We start from the raw sequence: 17483 nt of genomic DNA, 5'->3' as shown, positions 1-17483 counted from the left end.
TTAATTGAAAAGGTGTGCCAGCGCCAATAGCATTGGAATCTCAAATGATTTCAAGAAAAAATTAAAAAAAATTATCAAAAAATCAAAATTCAGTGCATATCAAATTAGGTTTTTTACTGATCAAATTTAGTTTTTAAGCCTCTGGCACATCCTTTAGATCGGTAAAATTTCATGAAAACAAAATTATCGTCACTTTCTTTCTCAAAAGATTTGCATAGGTCTATCCTACTCTTTCAGTCTCGAAATTAGACTGAACGAAATTTTATTTGGTGTGATGTGCAAAAGAAGACGAGTGCGAAAGAGTAGGATAGACATATGCAAAACTTTTAAAAAAGAAAGGGATGTGAATTTTGATTTTATGAAATTTTCCAGATCTAAAAGGTGTGCCAGAGTCATTATGGTTCCAGCACACATTTAGACCGAAAATTTCATAAAGTCGAAATTTGCATCCCTTTCTCAAACCTATTGTATATGTCTATCTCACTCTTTTGAACTCTTCTTTTTTTAAACATCACAACAAATTCAATTTCGCTCAATCGAATTTAGAGTGCGAATGAATGAGATAGACATGCAAAACGTGTGAGAAAGAAAGAGAAGTGAATTTCGACTTCATGAAAATCGAAAGACCATGCTCTGTTTTTTCAAAGCTTCGGTACACCTTTCATAAAATCTGAATTAGCATACCTTTCCCAAATGTTTTGTATATGCCTGTCTTAATTTTTCATACTCAAAATTCGATTGAACTAAATTTAATCAGGTGTGATATTCGAGAGGACAGTGCGAAAGTGTGGGATATGGTTCATGTTTGAGAAAGAAAGAGAAGTGAATTTCGTTTACATGAAATTTTATCGATATAAAAGTTGTGTCCAAGTATTACTAATCAAATTTATATTTTGACAGTCTCCACAGCTATAAGAAATCAATATTATAAATTATTTCACAAAAATTGACAGAAGATGGTATTAAAAAATTATTAATGGCTTAGGCACACCCACTAGGTTAGGAAAATCATGAAATCAAAATTCACACCCTATTCTTTCTCAAGCATTTTGTGTATGTCTACTTTACAATTTAGAACGCTTCTTGGTGTTTTGAACGTCACAACGAATTCAATTTAGTGCAAGCCAATTTTTAGTACAAAAGGTACTGTATGATTAATGTGAAAGATTTGAGAAAGAAAAGGATGTGAATTTTGATTTCATGAAAATTTTGTGATCTGAAAGGTGTGCGTGAGATATAAATGATATAATTACTAGCTAAGACAATTTTGCAATAAAAAAAGGAAAAATACGTAACAGAACAAAATTTTAATAATTAATTATATCTCCGCCCCTTTTAGATTGGTTAAATTTCATGAAAACAAAATTCATGTTCCTTTCTCAAAAGATTTGCATAAGTCTATCCTACTCTTTCGGGCTCAAGATTGGACTGAACTAAATTTAATTTGGTGTGATGTTCAAAATAAGAAGAAGAGTACAAAAAAGTATGATGGACGTATGCTAAACTTTTAATACAGAAAGTGATGTGAGTTTTGGTTTTATGAAATTTTCCTAATTTAAAAGATGTGCCAGAGCCATAAATATAGAAAAGTCACTTTTTTTACTATGAGTAATTTTTATCCGATATTCAGAAACTGTAGTCACATCAAAGGATTACAACTACTAAGGGCACTAAAAGATCACTTTCTCTCAGATTTTAATTAGGTATGCCATGAAAATTGCATCCTGGATCGAATAATTGGCTAGACAAAAATTGAAGAACATAAATGAATTCAAAAAACAATAGTTTTAAGCCACGCCCCTTTTTGAATTTAGGATCAAGTAAAACTGAGATTCTAAAATAGAAGCCAATCCAATAATTGATGTCCATGTAATTTCCATAGTGCGTAGAGGAAGAAATTAAAGGACATAGAATAGGCCACACCCTCTACAGGAATTGTGACAGAAATCAGTATTGCTCCGCCTCCTCTGAAGGCACGGTGACTTAAAGTACATTTTCCTAGAGCCCAAGTCCCTAATTTTTATAGACTCCTTTAAAATTAGAAGAGGTTGAGAGATGAAGAAAAATTTGTATCAGCCACGCCCATTTTCTTACTTTGTCTTCACATCTAGGCCTCTATACATGGGAAGAGTTTTCGTCAAAAAGGCATTTTTGATAGAATTTTGACGTTTCCACCTACAGAAGTGCAGACGATATCCTTCAAAAAAGGATTTTTTGATGAAAATTGCTCCCAATGTGTAAAGGCGTCTACAGTCTGGACAGGTGTTGAACAAGAATGGGACGCAATATTATTACATCTAATTTTGTTACGGAATATTATTATCCTGCCAAATTTTACAGGCTAAATATTGTGCTGTAGAACAGTTTTATATTTTCACATGATTTTTCAAGCCTTAGAACTTCATTAAATAAAATAAAACCGGAAAAAGTCTTATGCCCAACGCACAATAACTTTTGTTTTGTAAACACGTTTTTGACATTTCAATGAGAGTGAGTGAGATCTAGATCTAGTCATCTCGCTCACTCTCATGGGAAAATTTAAAAACATATTTATAAACAAAAGTTATTGTACGCTGGGCATTATTCTGCGTCCCCTTCCTTTCCAATTTTTATTAGACTTCTTGATAAAAGGCATTTTGTTATGTTATTGTTTTTTTTTTGTTACTTATGGGGGCGTGGCCTATCTTTTTGGGCTGGATTTCGATAACCGATAACCGTGAAAAGAAAACTATGAAGTGGTAATTTTATTGTATGAGTTGAAGTCACTTAAAGAGGAGTAGGTGGGGCAGTTTCACGCACCTGAATTTTTTCAGGACTTATTTGGTAAACGAATGTGAACTAACTACGTTTCGTTAGTTTCTCTTGAGTATTGACTATCTGAAAATACACAAGACCATTCTTAAGTAATTATTTTTCTTCCTAAAAATCTTTATTTTCAAAAGTAATGCATCTGTGAAACTACCCCATATTCCCGCATTCCAATACGTCATATCTTCTGAAAGGGGCGTGTCTTAAAATTCTTGTTAGGACAGAACAAAATTTTGATTGCCTCTGGCACATTTTAGATCGGTGTAATTTCATGAAATCAAAATTCGTGTCTCTTTTTCAAAAGGTTTTCATAAGTGTGTTCTATTCTTTTATTGGAGTGAATTAAATTTAATATGGTGTGAAATTCAAAAGAAGAAGAAGAGTGCGAAAGAGTGGGATAGACTTATGCAGAACTTTTGAGAAAGAAAGGGATGTGAATTTTCGTTTTATGAAATTTTCCTGATGTAATATGTATGCTGGGACCGTTAATATTCTTTTTTTTATAAAAATCCAAATGTAATTAATTTTTTATTTAATTAATTCTATAATTAATCGTAATAACTAATTTTTTCATATGTTTTTCAACAAATGTGACTCATCGCACCTATATTTTAAAAACTAGGAAAGTGCCCAGTTTTTTAAAAATATTTTGCGGAATTACTTTTCTCGGAAACATAGGAAAAATTTAGTCATTATGAAGCTTGGTATCGTACGAAGCATGGGCACTTTCCCCTATCGTTTTCTGATTGAATGAAGCTTTTGAAGACTCAAGCTGTGGTCGGTCAATCAGAGAATGCGATCAAACTCAAATAATTTAAAGGGTTCAAAAATAGCTTTCGTAAAATAGGCCATTATGGCCCCGGCACACCTTTTAGATCAGGAAAATTTCATGAAGTCGAAATTCGAAACCCTTTCTTTCTCACATGTTTTACGTATGACTATCTCACTTTTTCGCATACCAAATTCGATTGAGCTAAATTGAATTTGGAGTGATGTTTAAGAGAAGAAGAAGAGTGCGAGAGAATGAGATAGACATTATGCAAAACATGTGAGAAAGAAAGGGATCCGAAATTCGACTTCATGAAATTTTCTTGATCTAAAAGGTGTGACCGAGCCATTAAAACGAGCTTTCAAAATTTTAATTAACTTATCAATTTATTTCAGTAAGTTTCTCATTGAATGTAAAAAATGTCACAATTTCTTCAAAATATCATTCAGCAAATTCTTGAATTTACTAATTGTGTCTGTTCGTTAGGGAAGATGAATTGTTTGGAGTCATTCTACTCTTATCCATCCCTTCCTCAAATATTCCAGAAATCCATCCTCGTATTTCTTTTCTTGTATGTCTTATTTTTTTGTCCCATAAAGTTTCCCTCAGATGATTTTTCCTTTTTGTTTTCTTTCCCCCTTTTCTATATATTATTTTTATGCAAAACAACAAGATGATTCCTTTGCAGAGAAAATAATTGATGCCTCACTTACGGATGTGGATTTGAGACAATTTCCAAGTGGTGGGGTCAATGATGCCCAAACTGGAGCAAGTGCCACTCAAGCAACTGTACAGAATGCTGAAGAAGTCAAGGCGACGAATGATGTGCCTGCCACTGGAACGAAACGTGCCATTGAAGAGGAAGAAGAGGTCCCGGTGACGAGTAAGAAGAGTAAAAGTGATAAGCTGGATGTGTAAGTTATCTTAGAGCAAATTTTCTATGGGAAAATGATTGAAGTGGAACGCTAAATTGGTGATTTTGGGAATGTCTTTTCAGGCTATTTGGATCACAGGATATGGATTTGAGGACATTGGGAGCAATTAAAGCGGCCAGTGAAGCTGAACCTCTTACTCCTCCGCCACCACCAATTATTTCAAACGAGACTGAATCCAATTGGGCCAAACTTAAGGTTAGTTTCTTGAATTCTAAGTCCATTATTTCTCCATTTTTTTGCATTGCTGATAAGAAAATGTCTATAGAAAAAAGATTTCAGGCTTCGCACGCATTCTGGCTACGAACACTTCATATTTTTCCTATTTATATATTTTTTCTAATAAATCTAACTTATGGCAATATATTTTAACATCTAGTCATAAGCCACACATTTCCTAAAAAATATAGGTCAGATTTATTAAAGGAACATAGAAAAAATATAAAGTGTATGCTAAGCCTAAACGTCTTCCTAATGTTTTATAAAAAAATAGTTTTTTTTACTGATAATTAATAATGATAAAGTTTGAAGATGACATTATACTTGCAAGTAACAGGAAAATATTTTATTAATTTCTGAATTTTTATGAGTTTAAAATTAGTTAAAATTCCTAATTTATATTAAAAAAAATACTTTTTACCTTTTACATTGGGAAATTATATTTTCAATTAATTTTTATTTTGAAAATATAAAAATTTGCATATTTGAGTAGTAAATAAATATGTATTTATTTTTTTTAAGTTATCAGTGTAATGCCCAACGCACAATAACTTTTGTTTAGTAAACATGTTTTTGACATTTCAATAAGAGTGAGTGAGATTTAGATCTAGTCATCTCGCTCATTCTCGTGGGAAATTTTGAAAACATGTTTACAAGCAAAAGTTATTGTGCGCTGGTCATAAAAATCGTCACATAATCAGAAGATCATTTTTTTAAATAATAACATAAATTCTTATTAATAATGTAAAAAATTACTATCATTAGTAAGCTCCGCCCATGATTTTTCTGACCACGCCTCCTTTAAGAACAATTCCTAAAAGTTTTTTAATACTTCAATATTTAAAAGTCTAAGGTTGCTTAAATTTTAATAACAAAATAATTTTGAAAAATCAAAATTAAGATTATTTGGTGTGTTATGATAGCACATTGCAATTTTTTTTGGTTTTCGAAATCATTTTCTGACAAAAATTGCGACGAGATCGTAATATTCAGAAAAATAATCGAGTAAAACTTACTCGAATCGATGTTGAATTAACTCTTTTTCGTTGTAATTTTCGATTAACTATATTTTAGAGTTGATTTTACTTCTATTTAGATGTAATATTCGGAAGAGCTGTTTTAACTTTTTTTTCCTAAAATTTACATGACAAAAGAGTGTAAATAACTCTTTTTAAGATTGAAAATTACTCGTTTTAAGAGTTTAAATCATTCGTTCCAAGAGTTAAAAAAAATATTTTTTGGAGTTAAAATAACTCTTTCAAATCCCAAAATGAATAGATTTTGCAATTTTATGTTTTTTTTATTTTATCATTTTTTTTATTAATATTTTCTTGATCTCAAGTTCCCTATATTCCGATTCCGAGCGAAATATCACGTATGATGCCCGCACATGTCTTCATGAAACACTGTCAGACATATTTCTAGTTGATGTTCCATATGAATTTTGTCACACGAAAATCTTCTTGACTGAAGTATATTCTTAAAACGAAAACAGTTAAGCATATACTTCAGTCGAGATAAAATTTTACATCGAAAAAGTAATAATTACATCGATATCCGACGAAGTAATTCAACTCGCACGAAGAGTTGTTTCAACTCTATTTACTAAAATTTACAACGAAAAAGAGTAACAATTACATCGATTCGTAGACTTAATTTAATGACCAGAACACAATAACTTTTGTTTATAAAAATGTTTTCAAAATTTTCTGTAAGAGTGAGCGAGATAACTAGATCTATATTTCATTCACTCTCATTGAAATGTCAAAAACATGTTTACTTAACAAAAATTATTGTGCTTTGGGCATAACTCTGCCATAGAGTTGTTTTAACTTTTTAGGTTTTTTCTTAGTGATATGATTACTATTTTGATTATAATTACGTTAAGCCGTCTCTCGGCTTAAGTCGTAAGTGTGTCTAGGCAATAAGTCTTGAATATAACTGAAAGCGGATTAAATCAAAATTTATTGGTTTTTCTTAACTGTCGTAGTAGTTTTAACTACGCATTATGGACAGTTAATGAGTCAAGGTTTTTTTTTTTAAATAATTTTTTTAGGTGACTAAAATTACTCTTCTACTGCTTAACATTAAAATGCTCTTAACAATAATTCATAAAAAGTTTAAGCTTCGTATGAATTGGAAAATAGCTTCAAAGAAGGTGATTGAGGCGATAAAAATGTTGAACAAGAAAAAAAAGAATATGTTTTTCAATTTTCAGCCAAAAACTTTCGGAAACTCAATAAGTAGAAAGACCAAACGTAGTGAGATAAACCGAAATTCCAAACCATTGCAGGGTGATACGCCGAAGAAACAGAATCAGTTGAAGGCCAGTTTGGCGGCGATTAGGGCAAAATTGGCTGAAGCCACAAAGCCAAAGAAGCCACCAGTTCAGATCACAGAGATTTTGGAGAGAAAACGCAAACTTCCTAATAAATTTGCAAATGCCACTCCTGTGGAAACTTCTGCTGAAACTGTGGCCAGTAAAACGGAAATTTTGGCTGAGGAATCATCATCACAGGATGCCAATGATGCTAGTATCAAGATAATTGTGGCTCAGGCACAGGAGCAATTGGACAATGAATCGATCGATCAGGAGCAGTACAATAGTATGATGAAGCAGGTGATGCAGCTCAATGAGACGCACAAGATGAAAGAGGCGCAGAAGAGGGAGGCAGGAGATGATGCAGCAAGGAGAAAATTGAGGCATCAGATGATCAAGAGGAAGTCACCAGATCCCACAACACCGACCATTGAGTCAAGCTTTGCAACTACAACAGCTGCAGATTTGAGAAGAAGTGAAAATGCTAGACCTAGTGTCTGGGATACTTCAGCTCCGTGGCAGAATGCCTTTGCTGCCAGTGCTCACATGATTAATCCATTGGCCAACAATTTACAACATGCGTGGAACAATCCATTGGCACCTTTTGGCAATTTTTCAGCTGCTCAGAATGTTGCTGAAGTTCTGCAGCAGCAGCAACAGCAATTGGCTCTGGCCACTCAAGTCAAACAGACCAATATGTTAACCATTAAGATTGACAATGTACCTCGAGAGATTAGATTCTACGATGATATTGCCATTGCCTTTATGAATTGGGATCATCCCAAGGAAATTGGTTTTCAGGCTGGTCAGAGACGCATCACATGCGACGACAAATACTCCACTGTGCTCAGTTTCAATGCCACCAATACTCCATGGACTATCGATGGCGTAACTTATCAAATTCGACTGGGATGTCCAACGAGAGAATTGTACATTGACAACAAATGGTGAGTTTCTTCCTTTTTTTTTGATAAATTTATTCAAATTTGAAAATGTTTTACAGGAAAGTTCTTTCTATATCTTTAAAATTTGTCACTTTGGCCTCCTTAATCTATTTAAGGAGGCCGCATCCTTAATTTATTTCTGTGCAATTGATACTTGAATTTCTGTCAAAAGTTACATAAATTTGTGTTTTTGATATTGCATCTATTTTGATAATATTTTCCTTCATTTTCCTCCCTGATTTGAATTCTACTTTATAAATTCATTTCTTAGACAGTTACACAATATAAATAAATAGTGATAGGGAAAAATTTTCCTAATAAAAATCTTTTTTTTTTTTTTGTTCAAAAATTGTTTCCAGTGTGTAAACATTTTGTGTAGATTTTTTTCTATCCACATCATTTACATTAATCAGTGAGAATATAATTGCAAGATATGAATATTCTATCTCCAGTATTTCTAGTATATTGACTGAATAGGTTAATCCTTTTTCCTTACAAGTTTCAATCCACTAAATGCAGAGTCGTAAAATTTCGATAATGGAATAGGCTCCTGGAACTCGGCTCCTGGAAAGTGAATCTTATAAATATTTCCATTGATTTATGATTACCAGGCTCTACAAAACCATTATACTTTAATTTGAAAAACATAATTTTAGATATGGTAGTACAATGGGGTAATTTTTGACAGGATGGTACAGTGGGGTAATTTTGAACACAGTCTAATTTTGAATTTACACATTTCCGCACTGTTTTAGATGGCTAAAAGAAAAAAAACACGTTCTTTTTTTCTTTTTTATGGTCCTTCTGTCTTTGACCAATTAAAACGATGAGGAAGTCTCAAAATTTAAAATTAGACTTTGTTCACAAATTACCCCATTACAAGATGATCCATAATTTTGGTTTTTGCTCATTTAATTTCGATAAACAGTTTCTAAGATAGCTGTTTTTGTTTTAATACTTCTAGTACTTCAAAACACTGAAAGTTTGTGGAACTATCGTTAATGGCGCTAAAGTCGAAAAGAAAATAATTTTTAAAACGTTTAAAACACTAGGGGAGACTGGGGCAAAAAGTCACAAAACGGATATTTTATTTTTCTACAAGCTACTCGAGCGCTTCAAACATTTCTAAATAGCGCAGTTTTATAGGAAATTTACCGCTCTACAACTTTGTGAAAGTAATTTTCCTCTATTTTGTAAGGAAATACGTTTATTGGGCCGATTTCTAAAAGGTAATTTTGTGACCATTCTCAAAAATTCTGGGGCAAATAGTACCAGACATTAGGTATTATCATATTTTGATTCGCTTCATTACGGGTTTTCGTAAATTTGATAAAATACCTAGAGGACATATTTTCATAGAAAATTTTTTCATCTACAACACCTTTGTAAAACACCGTTTTCTCTGCGCGAAAAGTGAGAAAAGGGAAAAGCACTTTTCAAGCTATTTTAGAAAAAAAAAACACACAAAAGACTGCAAATCGTTTGACCAATGCAAACAAAAAGCGGCGAGACGCGGAAATGACTTTTCATCTCGCCGTGAGACATCAGAAATTGCTTCTGCCTTTGTTACTTTTTGCTCCATACCTTTTGTTACTTTTTACCCCAAGTGGTCATTTTTAATAAAAGGATTTCTGGAGAAAAGAACTTTTGTGAAATTCTAAAATAGATAGCGGGTTCGTATTCAAAAAATCCAAATTATTTAGAAAATATTCACCAGTGCATCAATTTTGGGAAATAAGTAGGTAATGATTGTTATCTTCTGCAAAAAAATATTTCAAAAATAGGGCTAAAAATTTCGATATTTTTTATTTCCTAAATTCCTCCGAATTTTAGGAAAACTACGACATTGAAGAAGGTCTATGGAGGCTATAATAGAAAAAAATTTGAGCCGCTATCTTTTTTACCTTGGAACATATTGAATTTTGAATTTTTCGATTTGTGACTTGCCCCAGTCTCCCCTACGCAATTTTTTTCCGTGTCACTAGAGTGAATTCGCGGGCTTTTTTTTTTAGTCCCGAGTATTTCTTTGAAAGCGGAACTTCCTTGTAGATACTGCACTCAGTACAAACTTAAATCCAATGCCTTCCATTAGATGGTGTTAATTTTACGCAAAATTAAAAAGAAAATGGAGAATTGGATGTACTACTCTTCTTTAAACTTAAGATTCAAATTACTCTTTCCGGAACGGAACATTTTCAAGAAGCCAATTTCCCGATTTTTAATCTGGCTTTTGCAGAAAATATCCCAGATTTGGACATCTTTTTGGTTTGTCAGAATATACGAGAATCGGATTTTTATTGATTCAAAATAGTAGGGGAAAGTGGTCTGCTTTGAATGCGGCAGCCTTTGAATATTTATATTTTTCTCTTATTTCCCAAAGCAAAAATTCTATTTTGTTAATTGAAGTTAATAGAAAACAACTAGTTTTATTGATTATAGTTTAGAGAATAGTGTTTTTGCTTTGGAAAAATAAGAGAAAAATTGATATATTCAAAGGCTGCCGCATTCAAAGGCAGGCCACTTTCCCCTAGTAGAAAACATTGTTTTTCCAAAAGTGTTTATATTTTCCTCTACGTCCACAGAGGGCATCTCCGCTAAGACTAGGGAAAAGTACTCTCCCTTCGAACATTCATGCCTTCGAATAATGTGAATTTTCTTTCATTTTCCTAAAAGATATCCACATGATTTTAACATAATTGTTTAATTTTCTTAGGAAAACCTTAAAGAAAATTCACATTATTCGAAGGTACGAATGTTCGAAGGGAGTGTACTTTCCCCTAGCCTTTACTCACTGTAGTAAGCCTTTTTGCTTTCACAACAAAAATTACCAGTAACCTTTGGAATTTGTTGTGAATAAAGATTTGTACCAAGTATTCAAAATTGAATTTGAAATTATTTTGGCTCTTGTTGGAACGTCCACTCCCTTTTGGCAAAATGATTTCCAAATTTTAAAGCATTCCATGATGTCGTGTTGCATTCCAAAGGGGTTCATCATTTGTTGTGTTTTGTTTCAGGTACGAATGCTTTTTCAATGATCCAATTCGAGTGGAATTGAATGGTGTTATGAGGACCATAAAAATTGATGGTCCACCACCTCAGGTCCGTATTGGATCGTTGAGGACGGATTTGGTTGTGGGAAAGATAAATGTGATCATTGATGCCGTTCTCTTCATTCCGGTTTTTCTGGACGGCAATGAGCAACAATTTGAAATTGATGGACAAGTGCATACACTTCAATTTGCTGACTTTCTCCTTACTGTGATTATCAATGGGATACCATCTCCCGTTGTCTTTGGCGGTCTGCCCAAGAGTTACGATTTGCGTGGTCAAAAGCACTTTATTCGCTTTACGGCCCTTCCGGCTGGTGTTGTACCTGGCAAGTGCTTCATCAGGAATATGATTCGTACGACACTTCAGACAGATTTGGAGTCCCCGCCACCGCCAAGTTCAGCGACAACAGCAGCTGCTGCTTTGGCAGCGGCAGCAGCTGAGAATCCTAGTCTTCAGGGTCCCATTGGTGTTGCTAAGGAAGAAGATGGGGAACTGACTAATAATGCCCAAGCTAATCCAGATGTCGAGGTTCCAGCTGCAACAGCTGACGATGCAGTTACTGACGTGCAAAAGCCAAAAGATGGCGAAAAGGCACCAGTACTCAATGTCAATATTGATGATCTCTTCCAAAAACTCTTGGCTTCGGGAATTTTGGCTGGTGGTCAGTCGACTTTGGAGAAATCTTCTAGAGACTCAAAATCTCGTCATGAACATTCTGAACATAAATCCCGATCGTCAAAGGAGAAAGCTGTTAAGCCAGTTAGTTTGTCTCGGCCGGAAACCATCAAAACTCGCCAATCGGCCATTGTTCATCAACTTTTCTCAGGAATGCAATGTTCCAGTTGCGGTGTTCGTTTCCCGCCGGAGCAGACAATGAAGTACAGCCAGCATCTGGATTGGCACTTTAGGCAGAATCGCAGGGATAGAGATTCAGCCAGAAAGGCACATTCCAGAAAATGGTATTACGATGTGGCTGATTGGATTCAGTACGAGGAAATTGAGGATCTTGAAGAGAGAGGTGAGTTGACGAACATGTTTTTTTTTAACCCTTTAAGGACGAGAAGCTTTCCGCTGAGCGAAATTCAACGAAATCAAGTTTCCCTCGATATTTTAGCCTAAATAAGAGATTTACGGTTAAAAAGGAAATTTTCCCATCCCTAGGAGTCCTGGAAAACTATGGGTCATATATGACCCAATCGTCCTTAAAGGTAAAAAAGCACAAAACTTTCCAGACGACTAGTTTACTCGTTTGCTCAGTTATTTTTGAAAGATAAAGGGACAGATAACCCTAACCGGCTTATGTAGGTGAGATTCTTAATGTGAGATAACTCGGAGTGCATGCAAATTCGATTTAGAGCTGAAGTTGGGAGACGCCATTCAGTTATCTTGAATAAAATTCGTGAAATTATACAAATTTTGTATTTAAACCAAAATATCAAGGATTTGGATGAACTGACAGAAAAGTGTTATATGGGTGAAATGTAGACCAGAATGTTCTCTATAATTTTTCCATAGAACATGATCTCATCGATTACTCAGAAGCCAAGATAATCGAGGTTTTTTGTTTCTTAACTCGTTTTTTCATCCATCAGAGTGCCCCAAGTAGTCATTTGTTGAACTTCAACTATATCAAAGAATTGTTGTATTCTGTGGGACTTTCCATTTAAAACCCTATTTTAATTGTCTTGGTGGAGTAGAGGCAGTCAAATTGGCATCTGAGTGATTTCAAAGCGTTATTATGGGAAAAATCAATTTTTTCACACTTAAACGGCAAAATCGGAGTGATAGCGTAGTCTGACCGGAAAATGATGTATGGACGAAATGTAGAGACAAATGTCCTCTACAATTATGTAGAAGTAATCATGAAAATCGGTTCAGCGACAGTCGAGATAATTGAGGTTATGTGATATTGAAATTCGTTTTTTGACTGTGGCGCCCCTGGTGTTGGTCCCACGAAGTTCAAATGTTCTAGAAAGTTGTAGTATTTGATGAGATCTTTCGTTTAAGCCCTCATTCATCAAAATCGATCACATAGAACCGGAGATATGATTTTTTGAATTTTGTGAACTTTGACCCCTCATATCTCCGGTTCTATTGAAACCACAGCGCACATACGCACCATTTTGGAAACGTCCTAGACTGGACTACAACATACTAAAATTCCATTAACTTGCACAATGCCGTTTTTGAGAAAAGTGACTTTGAATTTCGATGAATTTTGACGCTATCACAGCGCCACCTGTGGTGACTTTTTGAACTTCCATCTGAAAGTGCTCATCGAGACGAAACCAAAAAGGTAAAATTTATGTCGATATGTTAATTAGAACCGGAGATAGAGGCCGGTCAATGTTCGAACTTTGACCCCTTATAGCTCGGGTCAGGGGTTATGGATCGACTTAAGGTTTTTTTTGTTTGATAGGTATAATCAACGGCTACAACATACTAAAATTTCAGCCCGATTGCATAAGGAATTTTTAAGTTATTTAACTTTTAAGATTTAAAAATTTTCTTTTTAATAATAGCGCCCCTAGCGGTGGTTTTATGAACTTGCGATGTTAGAAGAGGAAGTGGCATTTCACGAGAGCTTTCCAAAAAGCCCTCATTTTTTAAATTCTGACAATTAGAACCGGAGTTATGGCCATTTTAAGAAAATTTTTTTGGACCCTTATAGCTCGGGTCAGGGGGGTCGGGGGACCTTAAGTTTGGTATTGATGGAAAGCTCTAAGGCCCAGCTATAACATACTAAAATTTGAGCCCGCTCGATGCCATAGGGCCGGAGCTATTGAGAAAACAAAAAAAGGGGGGTCTTCAAAATGGCGGAAGGAGGGGTGGGGGGTGGGGGGTCAATGCACCAAGTTGCAATTTTCATACGATATTTAACCTTTGCCGAAAACCGCAAGTCGATATCTTTTTTAGTTTAGGAGCTATTAAGCTCCAAAGAGCGGCCGGACGGCCGGCCGGCCGGCCGGGAACGTAACTTAGCCCCCCATATATTCGTGATCAGGAAGTGGCGAAACACATTTTGGCCAAGTTTGAGCGCGATCTGAGGACATGAAATTTTGTTAGGATTATAGTAGGTGAGATTGTTAAGAATCTCACCTAATAACTTGAATATATTTGTAATAATAAAAAAAATATTTAGAATACGAGTTAAAATTGAAACGATCAAAAATTAATTTTAAAAAAATCGCATTCAATTTTTGGTCTCAAAGACTAAGACTTGTATGGGAGACCGGGGAGGTTTGGGACACTTTTTCATGTTTTGACTTTGAGACAGTATTCCAAAAAATCACGAGAGTATATTACAATTTTATGCGGCCTATAGGATACTTATGGGTATTGACTTTATAAAGAGTACTCGATAGAACTTGGAAAATAACTGAGTTTTTAAGGAGAAGATTAAACAATTAACTTGACGCTTTGTCCCAAACCTCCCCGATGTGGGGCAGTATGGGACGCAAAAGGGAATGTTTGGGACGCGTTTTTTCTCGCATAATTTGCATTATTGGAGCACGTTAATTAATTTTAAATACCAGATTAAAAATATTTCTAATTAAAATAAAAATGTGAAATCTTTTTTTTCATACTTAGAAATTAATATCAATTTAATTTGTACTGTAGAGCCATTTATTGTCAATCAGTTATTTAAAGTATTTTCATATTATTTTCCATCTACCTTTCTTTACTTTTTTATTCTAAGTATTGCAATAATGATCATCAAATTCCTCACACGAGTAGATTTTCTTGCAACTGTAAGTTTTGAACTCACTGACGGATACCTGTTTGATTTTACGACAACTGTATAGTACACAGTTTTTCCTTATTTCTCTGAATAAGCTCTCGCCTTGCCTTTTCTGGAGAACTTGTAAGAATTGTAGAGGATATTGCTCGAGAAATTATCGAGAAAATAGCTTTTAACGGAATTGAGCAAAGGTCGAATATCCTTTGAAGAATAAATTATTGATTCCCAAGACATTGATGATTTAATTGTCCCTGTAGTTAGAGAAATCTGCTGCACTGGTAAAGTTTGCACAAGATGAAGATTTCCAGTGGAAACTGGGAATAACTCCCCATTTTGACAATAAAAAATTGCACGCCACCTACAATCTTGTCGAAAATCAACGTCCCATTCATCCCCATTCAGGTGTCCCAAACATCCCCGCGGGTAGTTTTGGTATTTAAAACCTTTATGTAAAAAACAAGAGCGTATAATCTTTGAAACTTTTATAAAAATATGTTCCCAGATTACACTGCTACCCATAATGAGATAAAAAAATTTTGATTATATATAAAATACAAAGAACAAAACTGAGAAATCAAAAAATACAATTTTTATCAATTTTTAAGAAAGTGTTCATAGAATTAAAACAATGAAACTGAGGATATCGATTTTTTTTAGTCAAGATACATCTTAATATTGTTTACGATTGAGTAGTGGTTAAATCCCATTTATTTCAAAAATTAATGAAAAATCGCTTTGTCCCAAACTACCCCTGTCCCAAACCTCCCCGGTCTCCCCTACACAAAAACAATAATTTTTATGAAAAAAATGTATTATTTACTTCATTTTTAATTTTTGTGATATTCATCGAAACAATTTCGAGTACTAACACAGAGATAAATGTTGCATGCCTCACAAATACAATTGGTCTTATAATCCTTTTTTCTGATAGCACCATGTGCACCTCAGTTTTCTTCGAAACATGTTTGATCTGGGAATTTAAGACGTACAGTTGCACATTGCTGTGGATCTGGAAGTTCTTCCGGAGTTAATGTGTTTTCAATGAAGACTTCAAAGTCCACTTCATCCACGTCTTGTTCCAAATATATTATGTAGCTTTCGTTCAGGACAAGATTGTCGGCATCATCGCTATCTTCCGGGCATAATATGTGGGTGATTTCGGGTTCATTGATCATGAAATTTTTTTTCCATTTTTGAAGTCATGTACAAGAGTAAAAAGTTATGAATTTACAACATATATGCAGAAGTATCTTATAAATTATCAAAATATTACCTTCTTCAGTCAGTATTGCACTGGGAAATCTCAGCTAATTGGTATTATCGGTATTATCACACGAATAATTAACTATTTTGCGCACACATAAACAAAAACATGAAACAGTCCTAACCTCAAATCTTCGAAAATCCACTAGAGACAAATTCGGTGTTTTTTACCTTTAGGGACGATTGGGTCATATATGACCCATGAAAATTATGAAGCTTTCTTGAAAATACCAATAAACTATAATTTTTACTTTGTTGAGAAATATTATGTATAGTTATTATATTTTCTAGTCCCAAAAGGTTTTTGCTCAAAAAAAAATAGAAATATAGTTGCATGCAAGCGCCAAAGTCTCAAGTTTGAAATGTAATATCTTTAATAGAAATTGATTTTTTTTCATTCCTTTTACTTGAAGAGAGTTGCTTAGAACCTTGTAGACAGTTTATCGTCTTTATTTACTTTAAAATCATTCTTAATACATTTTAAAATGAATAAAAATATAGACATAGCTTTGGTGCCCTATTTCGGCCACCTTCATTCTCATAGTTCCTTGCCCTTCGGGAATTCTTTCAATATCTTTATCACGTCATCTCGTTTCTCGAAGCTACATTTTTTGTTATTCTTTTGCATTATACAGTGAGTGTCAATAGTTTGTTGCCTAATGGATGTTTGAGAAATCAAGTGAAAAAAATGATAGAAAAAAATTCTTTTCCAAATTTTTCTTTTTGCAGATGAGTTCCTTGTAATCCGTAGATATTATTTATAGTTTTCAAAAAAAATAATTAATTTTATTTCATATCAAAAATAATTGTTTTCCAAAAGTTGGTCATTTTTGAAAAATCAAAAGTTTGTTGCCTCATTAAAAAAACTAATTCAAAATGGTGAAAACGTGCAACCAACTTTATGTAAACCGGTTACATTTTGAGCTTATGTCATTTGATAGGCAAATGGTGGATTTGTACATTTTTAAGGCTGTCAATGTTAAATATATAGGTGTAAGAGTGATGATAAATAACAAGAAATAATCAGTTTTTTGATAATTCATAATTTAGGTTATAATGGCAAATTACAAAAAGTTGAAAGGTGGGATATTGTCCAGAGATACTGCTGGAAGGAATCGGCGTCGCTTAATTGCCAAATTTTATGGAAATTCATGAAAAGTTATACATAAAATGGTCATATATTATAGTTATGAGGCACGAGTACATCTGAAAAACGCTACTGGTAGACCCAGGGTTTCGACTCAGAAAGTCGATAACCGCATTCTAGGTATCTCTGATAGTAACCCCATAATGTTTGCTTAAAAAATTCAAAGTCGGCTGGTTACAGAAGGCATACAGGCTTCAAAACCAACCGCAATTTAATGAAAGTGGTAAGAATAATTACTTGGTTTGCAGGTTTCCATTGGTAAACAAAACCAATCTGGTTAAAAGGTTG

General features: G+C 34.0%; 1 protein-coding gene and 1 non-coding gene across 6 annotated transcripts in view; both read left to right on the top strand.

Annotated features, from left to right (window-relative positions):
- LOC129802348 (uncharacterized) overlaps window positions 1-17483 on the top strand; it is a 43204-nt gene that overhangs the window by 19389 nt on the left and 6332 nt on the right. For 2 of the 5 annotated variants that reach the window (XM_055848084.1, XM_055848083.1), the window contains exons 7-10: window positions 4251-4491; window positions 4575-4707; window positions 6947-7995; window positions 11007-12061. In XM_055848084.1, coding sequence (XP_055704059.1) covers window positions 4251-4491; window positions 4575-4707; window positions 6947-7995; window positions 11007-12061 — 2478 coding nt within the window. The remainder of the gene's footprint in view (window positions 1-4250; window positions 4492-4574; window positions 4708-6946; window positions 7996-11006; window positions 12062-17483) is intronic. The other 3 variants (XM_055848087.1, XM_055848085.1, XM_055848086.1) reach the window with 3 other exon arrangements.
- Window positions 8054-8117, top strand: LOC129805081 (U7 small nuclear RNA). Its single transcript, XR_008752052.1, has one exon. It is a non-coding gene; the product is annotated as a U7 small nuclear RNA (small nuclear RNA).

This window comes from Phlebotomus papatasi, chromosome 2, assembly GCF_024763615.1.
Source record: "Phlebotomus papatasi isolate M1 chromosome 2, Ppap_2.1, whole genome shotgun sequence".
NCBI classification, from domain to species: Eukaryota; Metazoa; Arthropoda; class Insecta; order Diptera; family Psychodidae; genus Phlebotomus; species Phlebotomus papatasi.
Note: the sequence above shows the minus strand (reverse complement) of the source record. Positions and strands in the feature narration are given on the sequence as shown.